General features: G+C 49.2%; 1 protein-coding gene across 1 annotated transcript in view; it reads right to left on the reverse strand.

Moving 5' to 3' along the window:
• Positions 1 to 294: 294 nt before the first annotated feature.
• Positions 295 to 16,643, reverse strand: part of LOC131571685 (serine/threonine-protein kinase PAK 1-like) — a 68,646-nt gene continuing 52,297 nt past the window's right edge. The window contains exons 4-14 of the mRNA XM_058824468.1: positions 9,315 to 9,449; positions 8,816 to 8,894; positions 8,633 to 8,740; positions 6,802 to 6,865; positions 6,067 to 6,115; positions 5,187 to 5,299; positions 4,424 to 4,541; positions 3,631 to 3,730; positions 3,033 to 3,229; positions 1,576 to 1,713; positions 295 to 333 (exon numbers count right to left, since the gene is read on the reverse strand). Of these exons, the coding sequence (XP_058680451.1) occupies positions 295 to 333; positions 1,576 to 1,713; positions 3,033 to 3,229; positions 3,631 to 3,730; positions 4,424 to 4,541; positions 5,187 to 5,299; positions 6,067 to 6,115; positions 6,802 to 6,865; positions 8,633 to 8,740; positions 8,816 to 8,894; positions 9,315 to 9,449 (1,140 nt within the window). The remainder of the gene's footprint in view (positions 334 to 1,575; positions 1,714 to 3,032; positions 3,230 to 3,630; positions 3,731 to 4,423; positions 4,542 to 5,186; positions 5,300 to 6,066; positions 6,116 to 6,801; positions 6,866 to 8,632; positions 8,741 to 8,815; positions 8,895 to 9,314; positions 9,450 to 16,643) is intronic.

Genomic DNA, 16,643 nt, shown 5'->3' on the forward strand with positions numbered 1-16,643 from the left:
AATCCTATTCTACAAAACTCTTCAACAACCCTACTCTACAATCCTGCTCTAAACTGGTAACAGAGATAACATCTTGACATGATTGTTACATTCTCGTCTCCTAGAGTTAGGGTTAGGGTTAGGTTAGGATTATGGTTAGGGTTTAGGGTTAGGGTCCTTCTTCTTCTTGACTGAGTTGATGAGTTGTGCCAGGATGGATGCTGGCTTGGCTGAAGTTACAAATTGATGCTGTCCACCGGAAAAAAAAAAAAAAAAAACAAACCACAAAGAACAGTAAACCATTACTTTCCAAGCTCAGTGCTTCAGAGACTCAATCAGGGATACATCTAGTTCCTAGAAAGACCCAGAAAGAGGAGCAATGGGACCATCTACTCCCCAGTCATCCCCAATGTGCAAGACCTTGCCATCACAGGCAAATGTGGCCATCCCACTCATGTGTTTATTGTGATGTCTTCATCTTGCTGGGATTTTTGCCCTGCCAGTGCTCTAGAAATGGTGCTTTCTGTCCCTGGGGTTTCTTCCTTTCAGGAAACTCCAATGACTCACATAGGTCCCCGCCTTTGCAAGACAGGCTTTTATTTCCACAGGGAGACAGAGCAGTGTCTACCGTTCCATGCCCTGCCCCTCGTGTGCTGGATGGCACCTTCCTTCCCAGCAGGGCCAGCCCAGCGGCACTGGGTCCTGCCACACAACCTGGCAGTAACCCTGGCACAGTTCCCGTATGCTTGAGCGTGCCAGGCAGCAGATGGGGCTGAGACAAGTCCCTCCCAGCTGGCCCTGTTTGCGTGGCAGAAACCTCTAAGGGTGGGCTGGGGGGCACAAACAAGGCCCCTCAGAGGCTCACAGCAAGTCCCCACAGCCCCTCCTGCCCACAGCCAAATCTCTGACTGCTCAGCTGGGACTGGCTTCCTTGGGTTCCTGCACCACCATTTCATGTCTCTGTACCCTGCATTGCTCTACTTCAGTTATTTTGCCATTAGATAAAACTGAACACCCAACCAAATTGAAAAAGAGGGCAACAGGAACAGAAAACAGAGCATCTCTCCTCTGAGGAAATGCAGAGAGAGGTAGAGCTATTCAGAAGAACAGGCCCCAGCAGACTTCATTGCCACTTTCCAAGACTTCAGAGGGGTTTTAAATAAAGTGGGGGACATCTTTTTTAACAATGCCAGTTACAACAGGATGTGGGTGAATATTTTTAAACAAAATAAGGATCAAGTCAGAGTAGGTCGAAGGAAGAACTTGTTTACTTGGAGCATGGTGCCACCCTGGCACAGGTTGCCCCAAGAGCTTGTAGGTGCCTCGTCCCTGGAGCCATTCTGGCTCAGGTGGCAAAGGGCTCTAAGCAGCCTGATCTCTTTAAAGATGTCCCTGCTCATTGCAGGACACCTGCACCAGAGGACTTTTACAGGGCCCTGCCAGCCCAGCCCAGTCTAGGATTCCTCAGTGTTTTCATTTGAAGAGCTCCAAGAGTGGAGGTGAGGAGGAAGGGGGCTCATGTGATGCCTTGGACTTGAGTGGAGGAGGAGCCCACCCCTCAGAGCCTGTTTCACCTGCAGCCCCTTCACATTTTACCTGCAGGAGCTCCTTGGCAGACCAGCGCTGCTCTTCATCTCTCTGCAGGCAGCAGCTCAGGAAGTCACGCAGGCAAGGCGAGAATTGGTTGGGCTGCTGCAACTGTGGGGTCCCTTCTGTGGCTATCAGGCGTCGAGCCTGGAGAAAAAAAAAATATGAGGCTCCACCTGCTGCTTTCATGTTTCCAAGGCTCTCCCACATCCTTTTGTTTACCCTCTGTTCTTCAGTGGTAGTTTCTGCCCTGGCAGAGACCCAGAGATGATTTTCCTTTACCAACCAGAAACCCAAACTCCGATGGAGCCACAGCTTTTCCACCATCCCACAGATCTTGCCTTGGCAGCTGATTTCATTGATTGACCTAGTTAGTGGGAACTACATCAGCGAAAGCACATTTGCTTCTCTGAGAATTCAAACCAGCTTGAGAGGCTTTTTGGAAGAGGGACTGTGCTATAGAAACTAATTCCAAGGATTAGTACATGAAAGGCACCTCTGCAGTGCTTGTTGGTGGTTTAAGCACATGTGCCATAGAACAAAACTCATCAAGCTTTTTATGCTGTTCTTGAAAAGAATGAGAATTGGAAGGAAAGAAAGGAAATCCATCAGTTAATTCCTAGGTAAGGAAACAAATATTTACAGTCTCATCTTCAACACAGACACATAAGAATGCCTGCACAAGTGTATTGGGATGAAAATGCCTGCTTAGGCAAGAAGGAGCCACCTGCAGCTCTGTCTCTCAGCAGTCTGAAAATTGCAGCTTCCCATTTTACAGCAAAAGAAAAATTGTCATGGTCAGAAGAAGGAGAGGTGCCATCCCTGTGGTCACCGTCTGCTCATTTGGCTATTCAAGTCAATACATTAATGGTAGGCCCATCCCAGAAAGTGCCAGGAAACAAATGGGAGGTTTTGGCAGGCTCTCCACATCACCAGATTCTGGCTTGGTGACACAGAGAATGTGCCTTTGGTTAGGAGAGAAACACGGTCAATGAGTGTTTCAGCAGCACTGCACAAGGAGCAGAAGAGACTCCGTGGCCTTTACACTCTCATGCCCAGGTTTCAGGCATGTTTCCAAAGTGAGAAGAAACTGCACAGTGGGTTAAGTTCCTTTCTAAAGACCACAGCTTTTGAAAGTTTTTGAAAGTTTTAGAAAATTTGTTGGGTTTGGGTTTCCTTCCTTCATTTCTGGAAAGATACGAGCAGTTCCAGGACGCTTGTTTCCTGTTACTGGGGCCGTCTCCACAGACAAAAGAACAGGAACCACGTTTGCATGTGATAAGGCTTGAGTTCCCCCACTGATGTATCCAAATCGACAGCAGATGCTGATGTGCTGCAGGCACATTTTTAGGAGGGAACCTTGGTAGAAGTAGTTCCAGCAGATGGCAATGGGATTTTGTCCAACGGCATGCAGGACAAAGGACAGATGAAAAAGAGAGTGGGATCAGTGAGTATTTGCTCCTTACCGAGGTATGACTTTGGTCCCAGTAAGGAGGTTCTTTTTCTACCATTTCAATCCCCACAATTCCAAAAGACCATATGTCCACTTTGGGGCCATATGGTTGACCTGTGACCACTTCAGGTGCCATCCACCATGGAGTCCCAGCTACCAAGCACGGTCTGCTCTGCTCAGGGGTGAGCTGAGTAGAGAGGCCAAAATCAGCTGAGGAGAAAGCAAAATATTGGTTTTATTTGAATTCTGTGCAATTAGGAAAGCAAGCAAAACAATTCCCCAGTAGAAGTTTGAAAATGTGCTGTTGAATCTCCTGGCATTGGTGACTTTAAAAATCCCCCCATTTTTTACACTGCCTCCAGCAGTGGCTTTTGTTCTTTGGAGTCTTTAAACTTGTAGCTCCCTCCCTCTGGAAGGGGCACACAGAGAGCAAGGCCACTCTTGACTGCTTGTTCCTTGTCCTGCCTCTGTGCACCTTGCAACTGTGCCCTCAGCTCACAGCGGGTGTCCCTGCACTACCACCAGCACCATTTTTCGGGAGCTGGCTGTCACTCCAAGCAGCCCCACAGCCACATCCCTGGAATACTGCACCTGACCAAGAATATACTGACTCAGCTTGACAGAACCGTCGGTTCTGAGAAGGATGTTGTCGCTTTTCACATCTCGATGGATCACCTGGTTTGAGTGAAGAAAATGCAATCCTTGCAGGCACTGAGAGAGAAAACAGAAAGAGGAGGGCAAAAAGAAGTGATGTGATTTCAGCACACAAGAAAGGCAACAAAGAATCTAAAAGATTCCCTCTCCAAGGGAATGGGCAGTAATGGCAGAACACAGTGCTACTGTGAGGAAGAGTTTGCTGCTCCAACACTTGCAGAGCAGGACCTTTCTGAGGAAAGGCACGTCAGCTTTTGAAAGAGCAACAGCACCTGCTGTTGTAGACTGTCCCCTGCAAACCAGCCAGGATGACTGCTGCTGCAGTGGACATGCTCAGAAGCAAAGAGCATTTTGGCTGCACTCCTGTCCTTTTTAGCTGAGGACTGAGAAAAATTAGTTTCTCTTTTTTTTTCTTTGCTGTTTGTTTCAAATCCTGCCACCAGCACCTTTTCTTTCACAGGAAAGGAATGCAGTGAAGACAGGCAAAAGTTTAGGGAAGCAAGATGGAGAACAGCAAATAAAAATACAAGAGACAGAATGAGAATGCAACAGCAGGAGTGAAGACTACTGGCACTGAGTACAGGGAGTGCAGGCGCACTGGCAGGCCTTTCACTTGAGATGCTTTTACTTTCCCATAGCATACCAGCAACATAGAAACCAAGCTTGGCACATGAAATCACTCCTGATCTGAGCCCCTGTTTCCCAGACAATCCTGCCCAAGCCCTTGGAAACACAGATGGGATTGCTGACCTCCCGACTGATGGATGCAATGTGATGTTCAGACAGCCAGGTCTTGTAGATGATATCACTCAGAGCGCCTCCATCCATGTACTCCATAACCAGCCAGAGTTCCTCGCCCACAAGGTAGCTGAAAGAAGGAAACAAGGGCATGGAGATAAACATGCATGGCTACCTTAACTTTTTACTTGCCATTTTCTTGTTTCCAGGTTGCTTTGTGACTAGGACAGAATCAAAGGAATAGAGAATCTGCAAACTGTACAGTCTGGAGGAGAAAGGCACAGCTGTGAAAAAGGAGATGTCTTAGATGGCCAGCAAGTGAAAAATGCAGTTTAGCAACAGCCCAGATAAAAATTCTGTCAGGCATGGTGTTTCTGGAAATAAGCACCTAGTATTCCTGGCATGTACAGCAATGGCAAAGAGGGGCAACAATCTAAGAGAAATCTACTTTAGGGTGGTTCATCAGCATTTAAGAGTCTTTAAAAAATCCCTCCCAAAAAAATGTGGAGGCAGTGGACTTTGAGGGTATTGACTTAGGAAGATACAGCTGATCCAGGTTTTGAATAAGTTTGGAATAATTTTCAAACGACGAGTGGCAGGGAAAACTCATGCAGACAAGATGCACTCTCTTCTCATCCATTGGAGATGAGTAGAGAAATATGAATACATAAAAATTAACAGCTCTACTTTCTGCCACTAACCAAAGTGGGTTTTTAACCTCTCATGTTTGCGGTATGTAAATGCACATCCATGGGATAAGACCATCACCTCTCACCTGTCTAAATATTTCACAACATTGGGACTCCTACACCTCTTCATGATCCTTATTTCATTAATGGTTAGTTCCTTCCTCCTCAGTCCTTGAAGATTTATTTTTTTTATGGCCACCTAAAATGACATTGAAAATCAGTAACTTGAGCTAGTTGGTGGCACGAGACCACAACACACATGGAGAGAGTGATTTTGCAATGACACAGCTGAGCTGTGCCAAACTGCCTTGTGATTAGGCACTGCAGTAATTAGGAACTGAGATTTCCAACAGCCCATTTCTCTGCTCACGTGGGGGCCAGTTACAGGATACGTGGGGCCACTGGCATTTTGCCTTGTCTACTTGGTAACAGTGATGTCTCAGCTATCACCCACAAACCTCTAACCACACTCTCTGCTGCTTTGTTTGGGATTCAGAAGTAATGTATGCCTTATTACTGTGTGGATTCATCTTGGGCTATGGGCAGGGCTTAGGGCTTTTAGGGCACCTTGCAGATCTCTCCCTACGTGCAGTTCCCAAGTGCAGCACTGCAGGTGGCTAAGGAACTGCCAGTAACTTTCAGATGGATTTTCTGGCAGTCAGAAAGGAGAATTCAGGACTCTGAAGCTGTAGACCCAAAGAGCAGTGAGGTGCTCGAAGGCACCACCTTTGTTTTAGCAATGGAGAGCAAGTGAGCACGTCCTTCTCTGAAAGGAATCGCTGCCCTCTCTGCCTTCCTTCCAGCAGCTGAGGAGGACAAAGTCCCAAATGTATTTTCCAGGCTGGAGCCAGTTTGTGCTTCTTGTCCCTTTTCAGCACAACTCTACCCAAAGCTCCAGCCACAGCCCGCACCAGAGGGGAAAGCCCCTCAAGAGCAGCAGAGTCTGCAGGGGCTGCTGACATTTACCTCTCTCCCTGTGGCATTGTTGAGTGCTCTGAGCACATCTCCAAAACCCCTAGAGACAAAAAAGAAGAAGAGAAATGAGAAGCCATTTAGATCTTGCAGTGAAAGCCAGTCCACACAGGAGATGTGTGCTGTAAATGCCTAAAGCCTGCAGGATGCAGGAGGGCTCTGCCAGAAAGCAGATGATGCATTTTCCTCTCAAGTACACGGGCACTGGGCTTGTTCCTGAAGCATTGGGGTTCAACTTCTAAAGAGAGATTCTTCTTTTTTCTTGGGTTTCACTTTCTAAACTGTGTGGTTCCTATCCTGACCACAGAATATTTCCTTCTGCAAACCAGGGGAAATAAATGTTCCTGGGAACTGTTATCTTAAAGCTTTGATCGGGTAGGTTGCTCTTTCCAGCAAGCAAGATTCTTCTTTTTTCATTAGTGTGCCAGTATGATTTTGAGACATACAAAAAATGCTAAAGAAATTAACACAGAGCTATCCCACACTTGAGAGACAAGGAGATCTTCCAGGTCCTGTTCCTTGATGCAGGCAAGACCTTGGCAGCATGGAAGTATCTCTGACAATGACTTCTGAGCCCACTCAGAAATTCTGAGCAGCACTGATAGATGGGACAATCTGTCCCCAGTGTGTGAACATCTTTGCAGCTGGCCAGACTTCACGCTGGATAGATATTCCACCGGCAAAACACCTGGCCTGTGGTTCAGTAGAAGTAACTGTGGTTGGACTCACCCGCTGCCAATATGTCCCAGTTCGGTGTATTTTATCATGGGATTTATCTGGTTCACCATTCTCCCTGAGGGAAATAAAATGCATTAGCTGACTTTAAAGCAGAGATCCCAGCTTCCAGGAGATACAAAAGGCAGCCCCACTGTCTGGAGCTCTCAGCCCTTTGTGGTCAGCTCAGTAACAACAACCAGAACAGCAACAGGACAGGCAGCCCTGCAGTGCAGATAGCTGGCACAGAGACTAATTTTGTACAGTTCTTTGAAGAGTTCTCTTGACAGGAAACAAAGCATGGGGAGATGCAATCCCAGGAGTGACGGACATCTTCCCCACCTTTCAGCAGTTTGCCAAACCAGGGCAGCTCAAACTAAAACCAATCCCAATGGGGCTTTCAGCATCAGGACCCTGACCTGTTTATGAGCAGGCTGAGCTCCAAGATGCCCCTCTCCCAGCTAAGGAAGGCTCCAGCCTCTGCAGTCCCTCCAGCCCTCAGGGATAGGGCAGCTAGCATAACAAGGCCAGCAAAGCCCAAGCATGAGCACTGTCAAGCAGTGGGAAGAAGCCACAGCCAGCCTGAGCCCTGTACAAGCTGTTGCCCCCATTCAGGACACAAGAGGATGGGCCTTGAGATCAGCCACACCAAGTTGTGGATCAGTGCCCTTTTTGTCCCAACAGGTGATGGTAGGCACAGAATCCCCTGGGCTCTGGTCTCAGCCCCACCAGGTCTTATCTGAGAGCACAGCACTGGCAGCTGTTATGGGCAAGAGGCAGATTCATTGGGTTGTGCTGCAGAATCACAAAGGGCTTGATGTGTTTTCCTAGAGACTGATCTGAGCAGGGCTTGGGCCAATGGCTAGGATTCTAATAGTCATGGGAAAGATTGGGAATCAGGTATGGAAAAGTGCCATGGATCTGAGGAATATACCATGGCTGGGCTGGAGGCTCTCTCCTGAGAAATGCCTGCAGTTTTATCTGATCATGCCACTTGGATGTGTCTCTTGGACACATCTTGATAAGCATAAAACTAGAACATTAAATAAAAGTTGTTATAAAAGTGTTGAGTTTTTCTTGGGGGCACATGGAAAACACTTCCTGCTCTCTATTTGTCATGTAACCTAATGTTCTTTCAAAGTAGATCATATAGACAAAAAGATAGCATTCTCATGAAAATAAACTGCAGCAACACAAAATCAGTGGTAATAGTAACAGTCATAAAAATGTCTTCAGTAAGACTGGGGACAGAAGGGCTCTTTAAGCCCGGAGAAAAACCAACTCCACCAAAAAAGCCCCATAAACCATCAAAACAAAAAAACCCAAAACACAACAAATAAACCCCACAGAAACAAAAAACAAAAGGCCCCTACAAAAATTAAACACAAAAACACCCCCCCCCCCAAAAAAAAAATCCCCAACCAAAAAGACAAAACTCCAAAGCCAGTCCATTTCTGTGGAGTTGTTTTGCTCTGATGACTGGTTGGAAGTCAGGAGTCTAAGGAGAATTTAGGAAGCTGAAAATTCTGTTCAGTTTGGCCACGAGCACACACGACTTGCCTAGATCATTTGCAAGGTCACAGCCTTCTGCTGACCCAAGAACAATCCCTGCTTCAGCCTTTAGCAGAGAGGGAAGCTCAGGCAAACCCAAGCCAGTCCAAGGTGCCCTCAGAGGCAGCAGGAACACCCAGAGCACTCTCTCACTGCCTCAGAGCAATGCCAGCACTTCCTCTGGGGAGTCCTAAACAGCCCTGTGACACCCAACTCAGGAGGAGCATTTGGTACAGCTCTGCTGACACCTGCACACAACACACTGTCCCTCAGACAAGCAACACCCCAGACGTACCCAGCATCTCCAGGTACTTCTCCTCAGTCTGCTGTTTCGGAGAGTTTAAGGAACTGCCCGAGCTCGAGTTCCCACATTTGAGAGAAGAGCTTCCTCGAGGTGATGCTGCTGCGGCAGCAGGTTCAGAGCCCATGATGTGCTGGACCTGGAGCACTTCTGGTGGGCACTGTTCCTGTGCCTCACTCCTGACTTGGGGTCCTTCATTGCCAGATATTTGCTGGAAGTCTTTGCAGGCTGCCCGGTGAGATGTCAGCACTTGCACCTCAAATGAAACAGAACAAAGCAGTGAGACACTACAGCTTGTCCCTGTCAGCCAGAAGTCATCGACTGTGAGGAAAGGCAAAGAACAAATTGACAAGGGATACAGACAGCTTGTTTCAATCCTCCATCTGGGTCACCACGTTCTACTGTAAAAACACCTCAAGAAACAAGGAGAGAGCAGGAACAGGCCAGCAGGAATCAATTTGGATGACTGCTGGCCAAAAGGCCAAAGGACAAGATTCACTGTCCAGGGCAGCAGTTGAAATTCATCACACCAGGAAATGTCCTTCAGAGTGACTGTGATACCCAGTACAGCAGGATGGCACTCAGAGGCATGGCCCCCCTCCCTGCTACTCTGCAGTGTCAAAGGCAAGAAGGGCAGAAACCACCACTGCAGTGACTGCATCCCTCTTTTACTCACTTGGTCTTCTAGAGCCTGAGGGAGGCAATTAAGTTTCTCTCTGATGCTTTTCATTTCTTCCTCCAGCCTCTTCTCTCTTGCCTTGTTGGTATCCTCAGAGTCCTGCAGCTCTGCCTGCATGTGTCCCTTGATAGACTGTAAACAAGAAGGGAGAGGGCATTTCATGAGTGGAGTGGCTACCACTCTTTCACTCACCTGGTTTTGCTGATCGCCCCTCTGCTGATGGAGATTCTCCTTTTGAATTCTTCCCATGTCTTCCTTGTTCCTCCTCTTCACTGCCATGATGGCACTCTGAGCTTGGGGCAGCTCTGCTTGTGGCTCTGCCTTGATGTTCTGTGCACACAAATGCAGAGCAAGTGACTGGGAGCTGCCATCAGGCTCAGCTTTTTCCTCTTGCAGCCTCAAAATCACATTTATGCAGCCACTTCTTTCTGCTTCCCTCCCCACATCTGCTTCCAATGTAACCCTCCTGTCCCAGGGCTGATCTCTGCAGATTCCAATGCTCTGTGCTTCAGTGCCTGTGGGACTCCTGGCCTCCTCAGTCCCAAGAGCTCTGGTTTATGCCCCTCTTCCTGCCCTTTCTTCTGTCACCTGGCCAGTCAGGCTTACCTGGCCGTTCTCCTGTACCTCTTCCACCTGCTGCCTGAGCTGCTCTTCCTGCTCTCGGGCTGGGAACGGCTCTCCCTGAGTCTGGCATGGCACCTCTGATGAAGCAGTCTGCTCCTGCTCTTCCTCTAGAAGCACCTGCACAGAAAGCAAGAGAAGATGGGTTTCAACTTCCCATATGACATTTTTGGGCCAAGACTCAAAGACTGCTGGGCTCACACGTTCCCAAAGCACTGTGTTGCTGCTCTGCTGGGTCATTCTCTGTTTGAGGGGAGGCACAGATTCCAAAGTGACCCTGGCCCTATAATCAGGGGCCATCTGGGACTGAAGCTCCAACAGCCTCTCAGGCAGCTGACAGGGAAGGTGTGGCATTTCTCAAGGGTCTGGTGAGGGCCTCCCTCTGCTTCTACCATGTCCTGTTTGTCTTTCAGTAGTGACTGACACCTGTCCTCCAGCTCCTGCCTGGCTCTGCAGGTGGCTTCCTGGGTGAGCTCAGCCCTTCTGGAGTTCTCTTCAGGCCTGCAGCAGCATTCTTGCCTTTTTGACATTCACACTCTTGTTAGAAAACCTGGTCATTCAGGAAATGAGGATGTGTGCAGAGATCTCTGATGGAGGTCACAGAGCATCTATGGCCATCTCAGTATATGGAGGAGGACCAAGATGTTTCTTCTCCCTCTTTTGTCAACTGAGAATTCTGACCAGCAGTAACAGAGACTCTCCTAAGGCCCCCTTAATGAATGCACTTACACAGCCCTGGGGATGCCAGTGAGGGAAACCATGTGTCATGTAATGCATGGCATGTATGACCAGAGTCACCAAACACCACCTAAACATGTAATTGTTCCACCTCTCTAGGACAGGCAGAAATTTAAAGAATTAACTGAGGACTTCAGGGCATTAGAGGCCAGAGGAGGAAAACAACTCTGAGGGGAAAAAACCACCATATCTGGAAAGGGAAGCATCGCTGCCTGCTCAAAATCAGTTAAGGGAACATGTCTCTAATCCTCTCCTGAGAGAAATGCTTTAGGTGACCTTTGCACATCCAACTGCCTTGGACCAGAGCCAGGAAGATTCAATTATGTAAATGTTACATAGATAGATAGGTAGGAAGATAGACAGATAGATCTCACTACTATAATCTCTCTTTACTGTCCTCTCTGTTGCTACACACATCAAAACTTGGTAGCCAGTGTCCCGACCAGCAGCAATTCTGGGATTTCTCTCCTGTTGCTCAAAAACCCACACTCTTGGGGAATCTGGAGTGTGCAGGTCCTTATGGAAAGGGATCAGACCCAGAGCGTTGCACTGGGAGCTGCTCTCTTTGTGCATCTCTGCTCGGGCAACTTCTCTTGGACTTGACCACAAAGATGGTGCTAAAGTAGCTGGAAGTAGAAGTCCAGCTCAGCCCCTCCCAGCTCCTGTGATCTCTGAGGAGCAGCTGGAATGCAAGGGCATGGATCTCCTGCTCAATTCCCAAACATAACACACGCTGATTCCCGGGGCTGTAGAAAGTCATAGGCACTATGAAACTAAAAGTGAGCATTAAGGCCATGAAAGAAGGCCAGGAAACACAAAAGATCCATCTCAATCAATATGCAAAAAGGGTGTGGAATGCCTTGATAAGAGCAGAAAAGATTGTGCAGAAGCATCCTTGCTTGCTGGAAAAACAGGAAAAGGAACAGGCCTTCTCCTCCTTGGAAACCTGCAAACTACAAGACGGATGTGTCAGCCACTCCCGTGTCCAAAGCACAGGGATAGAAGAGGGCATATTTTGCAGGGAAACAGCCCTTGTGCTGAGCACTGCAATGTAGGGATTGATGGAAGTCTCCTTGAAGGTCCAGCACAAGGCTCCCATTGTCCAGGCTAAAGCTCCCTGAGCACCTCCTCCCTGGCCTTGTGCTGCACCCCCTTGCCCAGCTCCCCTGTCCTTCTGTGCACACGCTGCAGCCCCTCCATGACTCTCTGCTTCCCAGGGCCCACAAGTGCACACAGCACTCCAGCTGTGGCCGCAGCGCTGCCCAGCACAGGGCCACGCTCACTGCCCTGCTCCTGCTGCCCCGCTGCTGCTGACACAGGCCACCATGCCCTTGGCCTTCTTGGCCGCCTAGCCACACGCTGCCTCATCTTCAGCTGCTCAAGGCCGCCAGCCCTGCATGCTTTTGGCCCATGCAGCTCCCCAGCCACAAAGGTGCCATTTTAACCTCAGATACAGCAGGCACCATTGCAAGATGGCCTTCCTCTTCCCAGCAACACAAGACAGCAGTCAAGGACTTGCAGCTTCACCCCCACTCTAGGATCCAAGGCACTTGCCCAAGTCGCAGACTTAGGTGAAGAACAGATCAGGAGAAACTTGCCCTTTCTTTTGTTTGCACCTTCTCAAAAGCCAAAAGGGCGTTGCGCCAACAGTAACTCAACAAGTGAAGAACAACTCAAGAAAACTGCAGAAGATTTCCACAAGCCAAAGACACCTTTCCAAAAGTGAAAACAAACCAACAAAGACTTTTGTCCTCCAGCAGTACCACATGTGCCCTTGGCCCTAACTCTGCGCATGCCCAGAGATGGAGCTTCTCTGAGCCAAGAAGCCAGAAGCTCTGCCGGAGCCGCCAGCTCTGAACTGCCCCAACAAGACAGGTCAAAGACCAATTTCTAGCTGTCACTGCCTGCAGGAAAAGGCCACGTCCTACAGGACTCCAGCACTCAGCATCCTTGGCCAGACACAGCAAGTGCTGGCTTCTCAGAAACTTGCACCTCTGCCTTGCACTAAAGACAGCACCCCCCACAACAGGAACTTACTCTCTTAAAAATATGAGCAGGCTGTGGTGTGACTACAGCTGGACAGAGTTGGTGGTCGTCTTCCTCATTTTCCTCCTCTCTGGCTTCTTCAGCAATAGCAGAGAGAGCCAGGGGAAAAACAGCTCTTGCTCTTGTCACCTGTAGCAAGAGAGAATCATAGGGACAGGCCGTTACCTAACGCTTATAACCTCATTTCTCCTAAAATCCCCAGACAAATCTTCTAAGGAGAACTCATGAACTTTGTTAGCAATCTCATTCAAAGTCACTCCCACCAGATTGAAATGGGCACTTTCAACAGAACAATATAAGGCTATCAGTTCAATATACCTCACTGGCTGCTGTTGCAAGCAATCTTCTCTCTGCAAAAGGTAGCTTTCAGTTCTTGAAAGCTCTGAAAGGGAAAACTAGGAAAGAGCCAGCAAGACTCTTTGCTACTGATGCTGCAGACGTGGAAAACCAGAAAAGGTTCAGAATCCCATTCAGTGCTTAAAAGCACAGGAAAGGTTGAGGAAAAGCCTCCTTGCTTGCTGGACAACGAGAAAATGAACAGGGTTTCTCCTCCTTGGAAATCCAGAAACCAAAAGACGGATGTGTCACCCACTCCAGTATCTAAAGACCTTGGATGCAGTGAGGAGATGTTTGGCAGTGAAACAGCCCTTGTGCTGAGCACTGCAATGTAGGGATTGATGGAAGTCTCCTTGAAGGTCCAGCACAAGGCTCCCATTGTCCAGGCTAAAGCTCCCTGAGCACCTCCTCCCTGGCCTTGTGCTGCACCCCCTTGCCCAGCTCCCCTGTCCTTCTGTGCACACGCTGCAGCCCCTCCATGACTCTCTGCTTCCCAGGGCCCACAAGTGCACACAGCACTCCAGCTGTGGCCGCAGCGCTGCCCAGCACAGGGCCACGCTCACTGCCCTGCTCCTGCTGCCCCGCTGCTGCTGACACAGGCCACCATGCCCTTGGCCTTCTTGGCCGCCTAGCCACACGCTGCCTCATCTTCAGCTGCTCAAGGCCGCCAGCCCTGCATGCTTTTGGCCCATGCAGCTCCCCAGCCACAAAGGTGCCATTTTAACCTCAGATACAGCAGGCACCATTGCAAGATGGCCTTCCTCTTCCCAGCAACACAAGACAGCAGTCAAGGACTTGCAGCTTCACCCCCACTCTAGGATCCAAGGCACTTGCCCAAGTCGCAGACTTAGGTGAAGAACAGATCAGGAGAAACTTGCCCTTTCTTTTGTTTGCACCTTCTCAAAAGCCAAAAGGGCGTTGCGCCAACAGTAACTCAACAAGTGAAGAACAACTCAAGAAAACTGCAGAAGATTTCCACAAGCCAAAGACACCTTTCCAAAAGTGAAAACAAACCAACAAAGACTTTTGTCCTCCAGCAGTACCACATGTGCCCTTGGCCCTAACTCTGCGCATGCCCAGAGATGGAGCTTCTCTGAGCCAAGAAGCCAGAAGCTCTGCCGGAGCCGCCAGCTCTGAACTGCCCCAACAAGACAGGTCAAAGACCAATTTCTAGCTGTCACTGCCTGCAGGAAAAGGCCACGTCCTACAGGACTCCAGCACTCAGCATCCTTGGCCAGACACAGCAAGTGCTGGCTTCTCAGAAACTTGCACCTCTGCCTTGCACTAAAGACAGCACCCCCCACAACAGGAACTTACTCTCTTAAAAATATGAGCAGGCTGTGGTGTGACTACAGCTGGACAGAGTTGGTGGTCGTCTTCCTCATTTTCCTCCTCTCTGGCTTCTTCAGCAATAGCAGAGAGAGCCAGGGGAAAAACAGCTCTTGCTCTTGTCACCTGTAGCAAGAGAGAATCATAGGGACAGGCCGTTACCTAACGCTTATAACCTCATTTCTCCTAAAATCCCCAGACAAATCTTCTAAGGAGAACTCATGAACTTTGTTAGCAATCTCATTCAAAGTCACTCCCACCAGATTGAAATGGGCACTTTCAACAGAACAATATAAGGCTATCAGTTCAATATACCTCACTGGCTGCTGTTGCAAGCAATCTTCTCTCTGCAAAAGGTAGCTTTCAGTTCTTGAAAGCTCTGAAAGGGAAAACTAGGAAAGAGCCAGCAAGACTCTTTGCTACTGATGCTGCAGACGTGGAAAACCAGAAAAGGTTCAGAATCCCATTCAGTGCTTAAAAGCACAGGAAAGGTTGAGGAAAAGCCTCCTTGCTTGCTGGACAACGAGAAAATGAACAGGGTTTCTCCTCCTTGGAAATCCAGAAACCAAAAGACGGATGTGTCACCCACTCCAGTATCTAAAGACCTTGGATGCAGTGAGGAGATGTTTGGCAGTGAAACAGCCCTTGTGATGAGCACCATCATGCAGGAATTGATGGAAATCTGCCTGAAGGTGCCTCAAGTGCCTCCCATTGTCCAGAATAAACCTCCCTGAGCACCTCCTCCCTGGCCTTGTGCTGCACCCCTTTGCCTCAGCTCCCCTGTCCTTCTGTGCACATGCTGCAGCCCCTCCGTGACTTTCTGCTTCCCAGGGCCCACAAGTGCACACATGTGGTGGTTTGACCAGGAAAAAGTGGGAATTCTGGGATGCTGTGGTCAAACCAATGGGTGCTCGGATTTTGATATTGGCACCTGGTGTGGCCAGTTGGGTTTTGGACACACCTCCGAGAACACACAGGGGTTAAAAGCAGAGCTTCGGCCCTGGGAGGCTCTCTCGGTACTTTGAGGGACGGAGGTCAGATCTCCCTTCCCCCCGTCCAGCCGCTGCTGCTCGGCGGGGGAGGGGCAGCCATGTGGTAGGCCTGGGCCTGGACAGAGATGGGAGGTGAGGAGGCCCTGGAGGATGGAAGGGTGGAGGAGCCCCAAGAGACATCGGGCAGCCATTCCCCCCCCGGAGAGAGAGAGAGAGAGGAGAGCCGGCGATGACGAATGTGATAGCAGCCGGCCCAGGAGGAGAAGGGGGGGAATGCAGCGAGGGAGGAGGTGGCCGGTCAGCCGGAGCAGCAGCGAGTGTGGGAGTGACGGAGTTCTAGGACAGACAGAGACTGAAAATTTTAACCCCTTTCTTTCATGATTGGGACCTTGCAAAATGCTGATCCTTCTCGGAGCTGAATAAGAAGAGAGATAAGAGATGAGAGATGAGATGAGACAAGGACCTGGCCCGAAGGACGTGGAGAAGGCTTGCTGAGTGGGGAGAGAGATGATTGGAGTGGCCTTTTGGCTGGACTTTTCTTGTGTAGCCATAGACTGAACCAGTTTTATTCCTCTGACACAGAGACTGCATTTAGGGGGAGGCAGTGCCTCAGAACCAAGAGGGTTCATTGTGGGGACCCCTCGGCCCTAGGGGGATGGATAAAATATGGGGGGGACAGATGTCCCAAAGCAGAGACTGTGCCTTTTTGGAGTGAGACAAGGCATCCTTAAAAGACAACCCTAAAAGCAGCTCTGGTCCATGCCAGTGGTGAGAGCACTGAGCATGGAAGGAAGATGTCACAAGCGGCAAAAGGACTTTCCGGGCGGTGCTGAGTGACAGGGAAGAACATGAGTTTCAGCGTGTTTCCAGGGGAAGTCTATGGTGCAAAAAAGACTCCTCTCCTCTTCATGGACTGAAGTTTGAATATCCAAAAGGGAGGTGCCAGACTGGGCAGTTGGTGATTTTGGGGGAAATGTATCGGATTGGGAAATTGTGGTGGTGGGGAGGAGGAAAGTGTTTTTTGTAAGGTTTTCAATATTTTTTCTCTTATACTTTTCACCTACTTTCTTTTCTTGTAGTTTAGGTAATAAAGTTTTCTTTATTTCTAAGCTGGAGCCTGCTTTACTTATTCCTGGTGACATCTAACAGCAGACACCAGGGAGGAGGTATACTCAAGGGAGCTCTGGCTCTGCCAGGCCCAAATCATGACAACACCGCACACCAGCTGTGGCCGCAGCGCTGCCCAGCACAGGGCCACGCTCAC

The sequence above is a fragment of the Ammospiza caudacuta genome, chromosome Z (genome assembly GCF_027887145.1).
Source record: "Ammospiza caudacuta isolate bAmmCau1 chromosome Z, bAmmCau1.pri, whole genome shotgun sequence".
NCBI classification, from domain to species: domain Eukaryota; kingdom Metazoa; phylum Chordata; class Aves; order Passeriformes; family Passerellidae; genus Ammospiza; species Ammospiza caudacuta.